The 14,806-nt window shown below is 39.8% G+C and overlaps 1 protein-coding gene across 4 annotated transcripts in view; it reads left to right on the top strand.

Moving 5' to 3' along the window:
* Positions 1–546: 546 nt before the first annotated feature.
* The window catches only part of AP1S2 (adaptor related protein complex 1 subunit sigma 2), a 31,167-nt gene continuing 16,907 nt past the window's right edge, over positions 547–14,806 (top strand). For 2 of the 4 annotated variants that reach the window (XR_010428549.1, XR_010428548.1), the window contains exons 1-4: positions 547–725; positions 1,721–1,899; positions 9,390–9,498; positions 10,489–10,626. Coding sequence is in view for 1 of the 4 variants with exons in the window: in XM_064646677.1 (XP_064502747.1) it covers positions 1,721–1,899; positions 9,390–9,498; positions 10,489–10,626 (426 nt within the window). In the remaining 3 variants the exon portion in view is untranslated. The remainder of the gene's footprint in view (positions 726–1,720; positions 1,900–9,389; positions 9,499–10,488; positions 10,627–14,806) is intronic. The other 2 variants (XR_010428547.1, XM_064646677.1) reach the window with 1 other exon arrangement.

Here is a 14,806-nt window from a genome sequence, read left to right as displayed (position 1 = left end):
AGCCCCCGCCCCCCCGGGCGCGCACGTGCTGGAAGCAAACACCGCGAGGCGCATGCGCGGCCCGGCCGCCCCTCCCTCCCTTCCCCCCGCCCCGCTGGGGGCCGGAGGGGCCACGGGCGGGGTCTCGGTCTCCGGGCGCCTGATTGACTGATGTCATTTCCCCGGCCCCGCGCCGCGCCCGCCCATTGGCTGCCCGGGGACCGCTATGTGCGCCGCGCCTCCTGGTTGGCTGTTGCCGCGCGGGCCGCCGGCCTATCCCAATTCGGGCCACACGGATTAGGGTCCCTGGCCCCGCCTCCGGTCCCGGCCCCGCCCGCCGCCGCGTTTCCCTCCCTCCCATTGGTCAGTAGCCATTCCTCTCCGCCCCCCGTCACTGCTCTGATTGGGTGATGGCCCAGCTCTCTGGGTGCAGCCCCGCCCCCGTCCCCCCCCACGGTGGCCGCTCATAAAGTTTTGTTCGGAGGCGCCCGGGCCACGCCTCCTTCATCTCCCGGCCCCGCCTCCCCGCGAGCGCGGCCCCGCCTCGCCCTGCCCGCGCGGGCGGGGGGAGCGGCGGCCGTTGGGGCGCGCGCGCGCTCGCGCCGGCGGCACCTCCCGTCCTCCGCCGTCCCCTCCCTCAGTCCCGCTCGGCGGCCGCCGCGGCAGCACCCGCGGAGCCGGAGCCGCTCTGGGTAGCGCTGCCTCATCCTCCTCTTCCTCCTCAGCTCCGCTATCCCCCGGGCACGGTGAGCACACGCCGCGCGGAGCTGGGCTCGTCTCTCTCTCCGCGTGTGGAGAGCCGGGGCGGTGCTGTGGCCGGCGGGTGGGGCGGGAGGGATGTTGTGGGGCTGAGGGGGCTGCGCGGCTCTGCCCCCGCCGCGGACCCGCGGACCCGCTGCGGGCGCGGCCGCCGCTCGTCGCGGCTGGCGCTTGGTCGCACTTGTCACCCGGGACCAGGCTGAGCTTTCTCGCCCTATTTCATATCTGTCACATTGCCTGGGAAACTTCCCCAGCGCGATACAACTTTGAGTAAAAACGCAAAGAAAAAAAAAAAAAGACAAAAAAAAGCCCAAAAAAGCCCATTTCCTTTAATGTTACAGCTGCTGAAAAAAACACAGCCCTGCGAGTTCCTCTTAAAATATAATTGCAACATCACTCCTTTGGAGGAAGCGAGACCTGGAACATAGGACCGCAGGGAAAGCACTTAATCTCTCCTCCTTTTGTGTAACCTGGGAAAAGACTTGGCTTTTCTGTGCCGTAGGACTCTCCGCTGGGATGTTTAATACCTTTTAAAGTATTCCGAGGCTTTTCGGAAAGATCTTAGGTGCAGATTGCTGCTGCTGTAAGGCTCTGATCCGGTGAATTGAAAATGAGTTTGGGTATTTGAAGAGACTGCTGTGCTGGGTTTTTTCTGTCGTTTTCGGAAATGCAACCGTGCCGGTGCTGGACGTGGCTTGTCTGAAATCTGGGTGTATTCACTCGCCACCCGATGGTTCTGACATCTGCTTTTGAAACTTGTGTGCGCTTTCTACTGCCTTTGGCTTGACTGACCTTGCTCAGCGGAATCCTTTGTATTATTGGTACTTCCAGATCTTGTATAACATCTGCCAGTGCTATAGAAATACAGTTAGGGTTTTTGGATGTCTGTCCTCCTTCCTGTTTGGTTTTTCTCACAGATATCTTTTTAAAACTCAGAGACTGAGATTAATGCTTTTTTTTTTTCCTCCTTGTAATTCAACAGATGCAGTTTATGTTGCTTTTTAGTCGCCAGGGGAAACTGAGACTCCAGAAGTGGTATGTCCCATTATCTGACAAAGAAAAGAAGAAAATCACAAGGGAACTTGTTCAAACGGTATTAGCCCGCAAACCGAAAATGTGCAGTTTCCTCGAATGGAGAGACCTGAAGATTGTCTACAAAAGGTTGTTCTGTCTCACTAACCTCGTAATTGCCATACATCACAAACAGTAGCAGGGAAATAATGAAGGTTGTTTGTGTTTTGTTTTGTTTTGGTGTTGGTTTTTTTCCCTTCCCTCTGCTGGTTACAGAGAAGAGTGACTTTTGCCTTGAATCTAATTTGATAACCAAGTAGGAATCATTCATGTATGGAAAATCACTCATGCATTTAGAAATGTACTGAAGAAAAGAAATGAGCTTTCCTTCTACTTTCATAAGGAGTGGCGGTTCTTGGTACTCTGCTTAGGTTCACACAGTCCATACATGCTTCATATTGGTAGGCATTTCAGATGTAATAGGTGATAAAGGAGAATTTTCTAAATGTGCATGTCAGCCAATGACTTCATAAATCAGATGAAAATATAACTTGCTTTTTAAGGCTCTTAGAAATAAGGAAATTTTTCAGAGTACTTAGTTTGGTTTATTTGAATTTTATTTTTTTTTGGCTATGAACACAAAAAGGGATTTCTTCTAACTGAAGGAATCATGGCTAGCTGCGTTTTAGTGCAAGTACTAAAACAAACTCTATCAGTTTCTTTGCAGTAGTTTAATTTTTCAGTTGTTCTCTAACCTTTCTAGGAGTATTTGGCATGCATTTTTTATCTTTGTGCTGGTCTTTAGAATGTTTCAGAATGTGGTAGTGTGAACATAATTTTCTCCACAAAGCAGTAATCCACCTCCTGATGTGATGGGATACATCTCTTCCAGGTAAAGCTGCTGCTACAAGGTCTTGAGTTATCTTCATTCTCTAGTTAGGTATAAACTTGATAAGGTTTATGTGTTCTTGTTTTCTCTTTGAAATGGTAGGTAATTTGTGCCCTACAATAAACGTTGTTGTATTCTCTGTAGGTAGGACAGAGAGAACTGGAGCCAAAATTAAGAGTTTGTAACTTTTCCACTGTAATAAATCACAGAATCACAGGCTATTCTGAGTTGGAATGAGTAGAATCAAATATGTTTAGATGTTTTAAGTCCTGTTTTCATACAGACATTGGTGTGTGTAATGTCACACGTGTGAATATTGCTGCTCTGAATATTACTTGTATGTGGGTTTTTTAACACGAGGAGGAAAGAGGAGCAATGCATGAGGCTGTGCTGGAAGAAAGCATGGACAGGGTTTTCTTCTGCCTCTCAATTTCCTCACAGAACTTCTTGTACATGCGTGTAGACCAGCTTCCTCAAACACTTGGTATGTTTCCTTAAGTGATAATGCCTGGAAGTGCTTTTCCAGCTGGGCTTCCATGAGACTAGATCAGAAAAATGAGGCATGAGTAGGGCCGTCTGTTCCCTTCCTTGCCCAGTCTGGAACAGCAGTAGCTGTTCTGGGGATGATTCCACACAACTGCTTTCCCCCCCTTTTTATTGCTGTTAACAACTACTTGCCATGCCCTTTTGTGTCTAAGGAGCTGGTGGGTATGACGGTTTGAGTTACTGAAGATTGTGGTGTTCTTGCATCTCAACAGTGTGTTGTGGATCCTGTGGTCAAGGAGAATGAAGAAATTTGCTGGGAGATGCATTTAGAGCATTTTTGACCGGACGTAGACTGCAGTCTGTCTGCTGGACTGCTGGTGTGCACAGCTGACTGCAGTAGCTTATTTCACTGTCTGCAGACCAATCTGGCACAGGGAGCCTATGAAATTGCTAAAGATGAGCTTGTACCAAGCTAATGAACATCTCAAATCTTGCCTTACTTTTAGTTTTGGAGTTTTTTTTTCTAAACCGTCACCAGAAGGACTAGCTATAAGAAGTGATAGTTTAGATTCCTGTGTCTGATTAACACTGACAGCTTTTACCTTTGTGGGACTTCTTCCAATCACCACGCCATAACTAAAGATGATGAGTACCAGCTAGTGTGATTTCTTTGAAAAGGGTCATTTTTTTGTAGCTGAAAAGGTGGGTGGCTTAAAGAGAAACACACCTGCTGGAACTTTGTGTGCTTTGAGAAATTGCAAAAGGTGCTCCCAATTGCTTACAGACAAGAGCCTCTTGAGCGTCTCTACTGAGATCTGCTCTATTGCTGGGAAGGATCTGAACCTGCTGGTGCAAATGTTTTTCAGTATAATCTATAAAAGTATGTGCACAGTGCTATTGTACATGTTGCATGTGCATATTACTGTTATGAGTCTTGAATTGCAGCAATTTGTGCTGTTTTTGTTTTTAGAGTGTATTTATTGTCCACATGTAGGAGAATTGACCTAGATATTGCTGCTCAAAGAATGGTTGGCATTATTGGAAGTATACTCAAGTGTCTCATCATTGTACCTTTTTGCAAGAACAGAATGAACTCAAGTGCAAAATTGGCAAGTCTGTAGCTTTAGCTTCCTTATGATGCTTAACATTTATTAAGACAGCTAAACTATTTTGATTAGCCTCCTTAGCTCTGTAGTGTTTCATTTTTATAGGATTTTTTCTGAATGAATCTTCAAGAAAGCAGAACTTAAAATCCATCTGAACATGTGCGGCGTAACTTTTATTTTGCTTGGTTTCATACATGAGCATTGATAACACTTGCAACATAGGCTCAGTCATTGCCTTCTTAATTTTTTTCCTTTAGCACTACAAAACAAGACAGAAAGGTACCCTGCTTTTGTCATGCTTCATAAATTGGGTTATACATATTCTGTAGCTGGATTGGAAGAGTGTTTTTCAGGCAGATAGGCAACAGAGGATTAAAAAAGGATGTGAGCTTCTAACTTGAGGAATCAGAGAGATTTTAAGTGACTTGCTGGGAAAAAGAAAATAAAATAAATGTGGGAAGCCCAAAACAACTGCACTTTATGAAAATAGAGGGGGGAATCATCTGCACACAACAAATTAGAAACTTTCCCCCTGTGGCAGAAAAAATGTGTTAAATGTTAAAATTTCTAATTTTACTAAAAAAAAGGAACTTAGAATGTAATTTTTTTTTATTTGAAGAGCTCATCTGTTCACTATTTTGGCATCTGGCAGTATGAGTTATTTTCATTGTGTAGTATAATGCAGGCAAAATCAGAAATCAGAGAATAACTGATTTTATATAAATTTTACTTTGTTAGCATTTGGTTAATTGCGTTCATGGGATTTAGTTATTGTTGATTGGTTATTTGATTAAGGGTTGTGGCTTTGTTTTTATGTGTCAGTTTGGAACTGTGTTTGCAATATGAAATTATTAAACTGTCATTACTGCCCTTGATGTTGTGAAAATTAACTTTTACTTTAGCATGACATAACCAATATCATAGTTTATGTTAAAAACTTACAGCAGATTGAGTTTTAGAACTTTCTTTTTACCCTCTCTCCACTGAAAGTTGCAATGGAAGAGCCCCTTGTGCAGGTAGTGTGCCTTTTCACTAATTATTATGAATGGAAGGTACAGCCATGTGACCAGCGGGATGTGCCCAGCAGTTGGCATGATCCCTGTTCTACTTTATGTACAACTTAGCTGCCAGATGTATCTGTTAAAATTGCTATTATGATGTTGATTAGATAGCTTTGTAAAACTGGCTGAATGCAGCATTTATAGTGAATTAGATACTTGGGTTTGGTAATTTTAATTAGATTAGGCCTTCGTAGTACACGATTCTTGTTCATGTGGCACTAGAAGGACCTCAGCATCAAGAAACAGCAGCTTTTTTTTAGAGAACTATCAGTATCATGTTCTTGTTCATTTTTAAAACTACTGGGGGGTATAGCCTTGCTGAAATAAGAAACTGTAAAGGAAATGCTTAGCTTTGGTAGACTCTGTCCTGGAGTCTCAGAAGTTCTTGTTTTATTAAAGAAATGTGTAAATTTTTTGGGACGAGAAAAAAAATCTTTTGTGAGGCACAACATATTAGTGGTCCTAGTTTTCATTTGGGCAGCAATCACCAAACCACAGACCCTTGGGCTCCCTTAAGGACCTATCTGCCCCTTGGTTGTCATTTACAGTTTGGTTCTGATTGTGCCAAACTCTCTAAGCTTTAAACTTCTGCAGTTAGGATCTACATGCAAAGTGACTGATGCTGACAGACTTATGGTTTGTTTGCAAGTTTACCTGGTGACAAACTTCCAGGGATGACTTTAAGCAGATGTTGTCTCACCTGGTAGGAGAATGCCACTGAGCTGGCAGGATTTTCTCTGCCCCACAGAGACGGGATCTTGCAGCAGAGTTACTGAACTTGGCTGTGAGCAGAGAAGTGGAGAACTCTACTGAAGCATTGCCTGCCTGTTGTGAGGCTTCCCAATACTGACCTTTTGAGAGGGAGATGCCTGGATTTGTTTCCTATCACAAAAAAAAAATCTTAAGGCCGTCTGTCTGAAGGCAGGAATTTGTATAAGTACTTATACCTACTGTGTTACCTTTTTGTTCTGTAATTCCATATTACATTTTAGGTCAAAATTTCTGAGATTCTGTCCAAACTGCTTTTGGTCTCTCTGGTTTTCATTCCCTTTCTGACAAATGAAGGATATTTATCATAAAATATTTTCCTAAATGAGGGTAAGCAGCTGAGCTGAGCTTGAAGATTCTGTTAATAATATTTAGTGAGGAAAAAAGACTAATTGCAATAGGAATAAAAAAAGGCAGAATCTTTCTTCCAGACTGCACTGTATTTGCTTGTAGGTGTGTGCTTTACTATCAGAATTTGCCTTTTCATTGGATGCATATGAAAGACAGGTCTCTGTCAGGCTCATAATGGAGAATCTGCTTCTGCAGAGCAGAAATCTTTTACAGACTGAGTACAGTAATTTACTTGTGTTTGTGTGGGTACTCTCCATGTAAACTTCTGCACTTGGCAAAACTTTTGGTGTCTGCTCTAGACTGTAAGTGGACACATTTTTCTGAAGCCCTGGCCTGCAGGGGAAAAAAATTACAATAAACTATTGCCTCTGAGAATTTGGGTCTGAAGCATTCCTTTGTGGTATGCTCATGCCCTTTGCAATGATGGCTGACTTGTTCATATTCTTCTGCTGTTTTCTATTTAGGCTTATTAAATCTGCATTTGTTTTCTTTTGTTGAGTAGTGATCCGTTAGTCAAGGTTGGTACTTAAAAAATACATGGAAAAATATTATCTGCATATAATAATAGATACCCAGGCCTCCATTTTGTGTTGATACCCTCTGACTAGTTTTTGTTTCTTAGTATTATTTCTCTAGAACTGCAGTTGGCAGAGCTTGAATGTGTAGTCTGCTCACTAGCTGCCAAATACAGGCTTTCCAAAGTATGTTGCATTCTCTTTTAAATGAGGACACTGAGAGCAGGCTACTTTCTGGGAAAGTATTTTATGTTAGTCTCCCTCCCCAGCCCCTTTCTTTTGTTTTGATTTTTTTTTCCCCATAAAATAGTTCTGTGCATCCAGACTAACTCTTAAGTAATAGAAAGCACAAAAGGTCTGTCCCATGTGGATTAACTTAAAATATTTTAGTCAGATTTGATTTGATAAGGTCTGCTGGTATGTGGTTCAACTTGTGTTTAAGCACTGTAAGGAAGCAGTTTAACTGCACATCATCATAATCAGTGCTGCTCATCTGAAGGTGATGAAAGCTTTGTTTAGATGGATTTGGCCTGAGTGCTGGTGATTAGTGTAAATGTCAAATAATGTGTCGAAGCTCTTTTTTTCTACAGTGAAGTATGATAACATGGAGTTTGACTAATGAATTCCTCAGTAGGTTTGAAAGCATGTTTTTTCTGTATAGTATCGCTTCCCAGTACTCTTTAAAATAGTTTCGATTTCTTGTACAGATTGAATCTTGCAAACTACTGCAGTGACTTGTAAATGTCCTTGAAATTAAGTGGGGCACAAACAAAAAGTGTAAAATGAAAAGAACTGTGCTCAGATAGGACTTCTGATGAGCTCACAAGTCCCCATGGTGAAGAGATGAAGGAGTGAGGTAATGAAAATGTTGTCCTTCAGTGGAAGCGTCTTCGTCTCTTCTCCCATCATGTTTTGTGGTAGGATGGAAAAAATCACAGACAGTAACATTTTATTATGGTTTAAAGCTTTTGTATAAAAGTTATTCTGATTAATCCTTCATAATGAAGCCATGGCAATTTGACTGAGAGCAGTGGGGGGGGGGGGAGGGGGGAACACTTTTTGGTGGTAAATGGTACTGGATGAGTGTCTAAGAGACAAATTTGAACATAGCTCAAAATACAGCATTTTTTTGCAGAACTTCTAGCCAAAAACTCTTGACTATTTCTTTAGGGGTTTACAAAGTTCCACCTGATAAAATATATGTAATGTTTAAAAGCTGCCTGGATTTCACTGTATGGGAAACAGATACGCACCTTAAATTTGGCATTCACATCTGAATGACTTCTTTTTCGGTAGGGCTGACTTCTCAGACTGCTTAATGTGTCCAATTGTCCCCTCTAAAGAGGCAAACAAAAGCTGTTTCTGATTCATGTAAATTAGCAGTTACAACAGGTGGTACTTGAAGTCTGGTTTGTGCCATGTGTGACTGAGCAGCATATGGTTTGGGTACTTTAGAAAAGACTGAATGGGGTTTTCAGCTTTCATTCCTGTTTTGGTTTTTTTATCAGCTTTTTTAAACATGACTTGAACAAATGTATGGTAGGCACAGTGGAATTGGTTGGTCTTTTTATTAAAGTGGAACCCTATCATATCTGAAGAATTCCAAGATGGAAGTGGATTGTTGGAAACTATTTGCTGGCCTCTCATTAATCTGATGCCAGGACAGTTGGTAGTGATTTAGTTGTTGGCTTAATAGTAATTGGGGTGTATGACATAAGAGTTGGTTTTGGAGTTTTTTGAATTTGTTAAATTCTCTTTAAAGACCAAATTCTAATTGCTAATTCAATTTGTCTTTCTCAAGGCATTTTCTGTAGTTTTTAATATTTCTGTGTGTAGCTTGTGTGATAAAGATTTAAGATTGAGTCTGTTGATTAGTATACTGGTGCTTGGATGTTACAGACAGTAGAGAAAATATCATGCCTCAGAACTCTGCCAGGAGACCAGAAAATCAAATACATTTCCTTTTCCAGCCACTTCTTTGGCTAATTTATTTCCATCACCTAAAGGCTGATGAAGACTGAAGTCATTCTGGACTCAAGGAGGCAGATCCCTTTTGTACATGTGTGTCTTCTGGTCTTTCAGCTGCTCTTTGGTAGGAGGTTTAGGTTGGATATTAGAAAGAGGTTCTTCACCCGGAGGATGGTTGGGCAGTGGAACAGGCTTCCCAGGAAGTGATCGCAGCACCAACCCTGACAGAGTTCAAGAAGCGTTTGGATGATGTTCTCAGGCATGTGGTGTGACTCTTGGGGATGGTCCTGTGCAGGGCCAGGAGTTGGACTTGATGAGCCTTGTGGGTCCCTTCCAACTCTGCATATTCTGTGATTCTGTGACTTGCTTTGCTGTTGATTTAGAGGAACAATATGCTAAACTTGAGTATGAAAGGCAGCTGAGAATGCGATACTCCTCAAGCACATTCATTTTGCTCATGCTCCTATGCTCACATCAGGATTGTTTTGTTTTACAGATATGCAAGTCTCTATTTCTGCTGTGCTATTGAAGATCAGGACAATGAACTAATAACTCTGGAAATAATTCATCGCTATGTAGAACTTCTTGACAAGTATTTTGGCAGTGTGAGTTAGTTTCTTTATATTTTGTCATTTTGTTTTATACCCACAGGACTTTTATAAAAACATAACCAACTAGCTGTTGAAAAGATGCATCTAACAAACACATTTTATGTGACTTGCTTGGCCAAACTCATGGTTGCCTATATAACTGTTAAAATATGGAATTAAATTATGGATTTGGGAGAAGAGCTGTTATTAATCTGGTGGTAATTGCCTGTATATCTGTAACAAATGTGGTTAGAGCCTTCCCAAATCTTCGTTCATGAAGCCCAGCCATGATGATGATGAATTGCCTGTATTTATTTCATTTCATAGTAGTTTCACTTGAGGTCAGATAAAATCTTATTCTTAGCTTTCTGTTTAGGCAGCTTTCCTTCTGGCACTGCTCTAGTGTGTGAGCACTTCTTACATCTGCTTCCAAAGGAGGCAGTTGGTTGTGAAGTAGCAGGAACGGTAAGGAAAGACAAGACAGACATCTGCTTACTCAAACAGCAAACACAGAAAAACTGTTGTACTATACATTGACACTTGTAGAAAAACTGCTGCTTGTTCTTCTGCCTTCCTAGTCCTTCTGACTAGGGAATGCACAGGATGAGTAAAAAATTTGAGATTATTGTCTTCACATTTTTCTGTAAGATTGCATGACCTGCCTTTAGATACTACAGTCAAGAAGACAACTTTTATAGGGATATTCTCTTGCCTCTTAAAGAGGCACATAATACAGATGGTTGTGAATTGAACCCTTTTTAACAATGATGGAAGTGTTTTTCAGAGGTTGCTGTAACTGTTTCTAACTCAAGCAAAAAATTTTATTTTTTTTTTTCCCCTCCAAGGACTGATTTTTATTATTGCCCCATTTTGTACAAGGCTATAGCCTTAGGTAATGATTTGGTGAAGTTTGGTGAAGCTGTGAACAGGTTAAGTTTTGTGAGAGGATGTACCTCAAGTGAGAGTATCCTCCCGCTTTGCAATAATACTTGATGTTCATTTTAGGTATGTGAACTTGATATCATCTTCAATTTTGAAAAAGCCTATTTCATTCTGGATGAGTTCCTTTTAGGAGGGGAAGTTCAGGAGACTTCCAAGAAAAATGTTCTTAAAGCCATCGAACAAGCAGATCTTTTACAGGAGGTAAGCAAATTCAGCTTCTCTGGCCAAAATGTCAGCATGGTAGGCTGTGACCTAAAAAAGCTCCTGTTTCTCTAAGCTTGTAGAAGGTACTTTTTAGCATGCTTAGCATGTAGTTTCCAGTTAGTTGTCCTAATTGTGCAATAGGATGATGTTATCCTGCTCTTTTTGTTTTGTTTGGCACGTGTATGTTTTAACCCACTGTGACTTTGTGTTCTGCTAGTAACTGCAAGTGGCTATTTTATGTTTATACTTAGATAATTGTAGTTCATGTTGGTTTAACTAAGTGTTGTTCATGTGTCTTTCATTTCTTCCTTTTATTAATTAATCATTAGTTTTTCTGTTCATACCTGATGCATGTTCACTTCTTTACTGTTTCATTGCTGAAATCCAGAAGGTAGACTCTCTTCTTTGAGACTCATTCAGGTATAGTTCTTATTAGTTCTTAGACCTGCTTTTCTGCTATAGTTTGCTTACTCTGGAGAACTTCTGTGTTGACAAAGCAGTAATAGTAGTGCCATAGAAACATTTGGAATAAAGTATAAGAACATTGTTTTTTCACTTTGAATGCTTTTGTTTTTTATTACTACTGTAGAAGAAAGGTTGCATCTCTACCATTCTTTTAAGAACTTGTGACGTGAAGGAGTTCATTGGTATAGAAAAACTTAGTGTTGTTTCTCCATCCTATGCTTGTTACTTTGTGTTCGTTTTGTTGTTTTTTTCTTACTGAATTGTGGTCAGTGTTAAGGTTCTTGAATATCTAAATGGAAGTCACAAAGTACTGGTGTACTGGGGAAATCATCAGCCTTGTGTGCAAATCAGTGGAACATATGGTTTAACAGGCATGATGAACCTTAATTTTTTTAAATGTACTGAGGTTCACTGCTCAGATTTGATATTGATCTAAGCTGCTCTATTTTTTCCCCCAATGTGAACCTTCAATTTGCTATTTTGTTCTATGAGTTAATTGCTTAATTCTTTTATAAGCATTCTGTGTTTCACTTGTTAATCTTTGTTGAGCGTAGTATTAATAGGATGGGGAAACATTCTTTACCCTTGTAGTTGTGTTTGTAATCCTTTCAGAGTGCAGGCAGATCTGCTGCACATTAAAGTTCTTGTTTGTCAACAGCTGCTTAGTGTCAGGGACAAGGTCAACCATTGCACACAGATTTGCCACCCTGTTTTTCTAGAAAGGAAATACATGCACTTACTTTTTGTGTTCTAATTCAATTTTTGTTAAGCTCTTCTTTACTTTTAGAAGAATTATCTTAACCAGAAGTCCTGTTGCACTTCACAAAGAGGGGAGAAAAATAATCTGTTTATTCTCTTAAAATCTTTTGTTCCTTATATGAAAGCAGATATAACAGATTAGCTGTATATTCCAGTCTATTTCCTGCAAATGCAGTTAATTATAGAATTACTGTATTCTTTCTCATTCTTACTGGTCTTGAATTTTATTTTCACCATTTTTGTAGCACTCTTCTAAAGCAAAAATGCATTCTACTTCTAGGAATTCATTACTGATTTTCTATCCAAGCAACTAACATTCACTTTTTACAGAGAATATAATTTAATATTGATATTACTTCAAGTTAAAAATTTTGTTCAAAAGGAAATACCACTTTTCCCTTGCCCTGATAGTTTTACCCTGGCTTCCCCATCTCTGGGAGATTTCCTGTTTTCAAGATTTATTAAATAATTTCTTACTAATTGGAATGTAACAGTTTATCACAGCACCATAGTAGTCCTATGTCAGACTTCTATATTTTTTTATTCTTAGTTATATTGACTGTTGATCAATTCTAAAACTACTCCATAAGTCTGGTTTTTTGTTTATAAACCCTGTAAAAGTATGGGGTCATATTTATATTGAACTTCCAATACATTTGGACTCTTTCTGCAGAAGTTTGGTTTTGTATCAACTGCTGCTATGTGCATGCTGAGTTTGATGAAGAGAGTTGTTAAAATAACAGCTGGTCACATCTGGAGACTTTCTGGTACTTTCAGTTAGTGTCTGCTTCCCAGAATACTTCAAAACTACCAGAATGAAACATGCTGTGATTCTAAATGCAAAACATATTTCTAGCAGGGTTGTCATGAGTTTGGTTTTGACCATGTCAGATTTTAATTATGGGCAAAGTGACTTTTATTTGGCCTTGAATACTCATATTGCCAAATATATATATTAATCAGTGTTGAATGCACAACATTATTAATTAGTAATGCCACATACATTAAAGTATGAAGTACCTTACAGATGAAGAGCTGTGCAGAATACTTAGACAAAGGAAAATCATTACAAATACATTAAGTGGCTACTTGTGTGATGTTGAAAGGAAATATGTGGAGGCCCAAATTGCTGAGTAGTGAATTAGTTCTTAATAGCCTTGGCTACTTGTATTTTCTGTGGTGGTTTTCCGGGATGTACTTCTGTGCCTGAGCACCTACTTCACTTTGTCATTAAGTTCTTGATGCTGTGTGGTCCACTTGCTAACTGGTAGAGTTTGTGTGACTGAAACACAGTAACTTTTTAAACCATTCCCACCTTCACTGCTTTAAGGGTGGTTTTTGCCTGTCTGAACAACTCAATTATACTGAGAGAAGAAAATTGGCAGATGCAGTATGTTGTTGCACGCCTTACATATGTTTTTATATGTCTATACACACGTGTGGTGTATGGAACAGCTAAAAGGTAACCCTGTGCATAATTTTATGATATCTAAATTTTTTAAGGCATGAAACTACCAACAATAGATCTTCTATGCAAAAGAGGAGATTTGATTTATTTCTCTCAAAAGTCTAGTTGCTGTGGTTTTATTTGATGGTTTGAATAATTCAGTGTGGTGCTTGGAAGTTTGTAGTCATTTACTGTGCTAAAGCACTAAAATCAAGGAGTTAATAATTCTAATATCTAAAACAAGCAGTCATATATATATTTTAAAGTAAATCTATACAGAATCACTCATCTTCATTTGAAATAGGAAAAAGTTCCTAAACATTGGCTTTGAGTGAAAATTCTTCTTGTTGATTATCCTATGTAAATTTTATAAAAGTGTTTTGGAAATTATCCCTGTTTTTGTCCACTGCTATTCTTTTGTAGGGTGTTTATGTATTTTTTTAGTAGTTGATTGCAGAGCATCTGAATACTTAAAAATATATATATTTTTAGAAGCATCATAATAAAAAGGCCAATGGTTCTGTCAACAAATCACACTTGTTTCCATCACTATTTTGGCAATAAAAATCTAAAAGCTATGTGAATGTTTTTTTTCTTATGCTCTTGCATTTTGGCCTCAGGCAGTATTTACTAGTCCTTCCAAATGAAGAATAAGAGATAGGCTATCAATTAACTTTACTTTCTTTGCTGTTTCAAGCCCTTGCCTCATCCTGTGTCCAGAAGGGTGCTTAAGGTGTTCATGTTGGCTGACTTGTGCTAGATGCTTAGGGTTGCTGTGTAGATTTAAGCTTTTGGTTTTAGAATGAGCATCTTTGGAAATGAAAATTCATTGAGTTTTCAGCTTATGCCATGAAAATTTTCTTGGAGATGAAATGTGCTGGTTGGAAACTATGTTTGAAGGTATGTGTAATAGTAGGTATTAGGTTGTCCCTGAGATACGATAATGTTAGTATTATCAGTAACAAAAAAAATCTGATACTTAAGCCTTCAGTAGGTGGGAGTATAAGGGGTTTTGTCTGCTTTAGGAAACATCCTTTGTGAGCAGCTGTTTCATAGTAGTTGCCTGAGAAACTTACCATAATTAATGCAATTAATTCAGTTTTCACTTAATGTTATCTCTTAAATATTATTGAAATAGACTGCCTTCTTAAGTTGGCAGTGGCATTATTTGCCTTGGCTATACCTGTGTCTTGCTCAGTGTGAAACAGGAATGAATAGTGGAATCTTTATTATAATGGAGAGCTGCCTGCCATGATTTCTCTCTGCTCTTCTCGTATAACTTCTGCCTCAGCTTCAGGCAGTCAGCTTGGTTGGTCAGTTCTTTAGATTGTATGTGCTTGATTTTAAGCACAGACAATGATCTACAGTAATATTTTAGAAGATACGTATAGGGACCTTTGAGAGGCACTATGAACGAGAAAGGGATATGTTGTTAGTTCATTATTTGATGGGTGGACTGTTCAGCAGATAAAGAAGTGGTTGGACAGTTACAGCCAGAGGGTAGCG

The sequence above is a fragment of the Pseudopipra pipra genome, chromosome 2 (genome assembly GCF_036250125.1).
Source record: "Pseudopipra pipra isolate bDixPip1 chromosome 2, bDixPip1.hap1, whole genome shotgun sequence".
Taxonomy (NCBI): Eukaryota; Metazoa; Chordata; class Aves; order Passeriformes; family Pipridae; genus Pseudopipra; species Pseudopipra pipra.
Note: the sequence above shows the minus strand (reverse complement) of the source record. Positions and strands in the feature narration are given on the sequence as shown.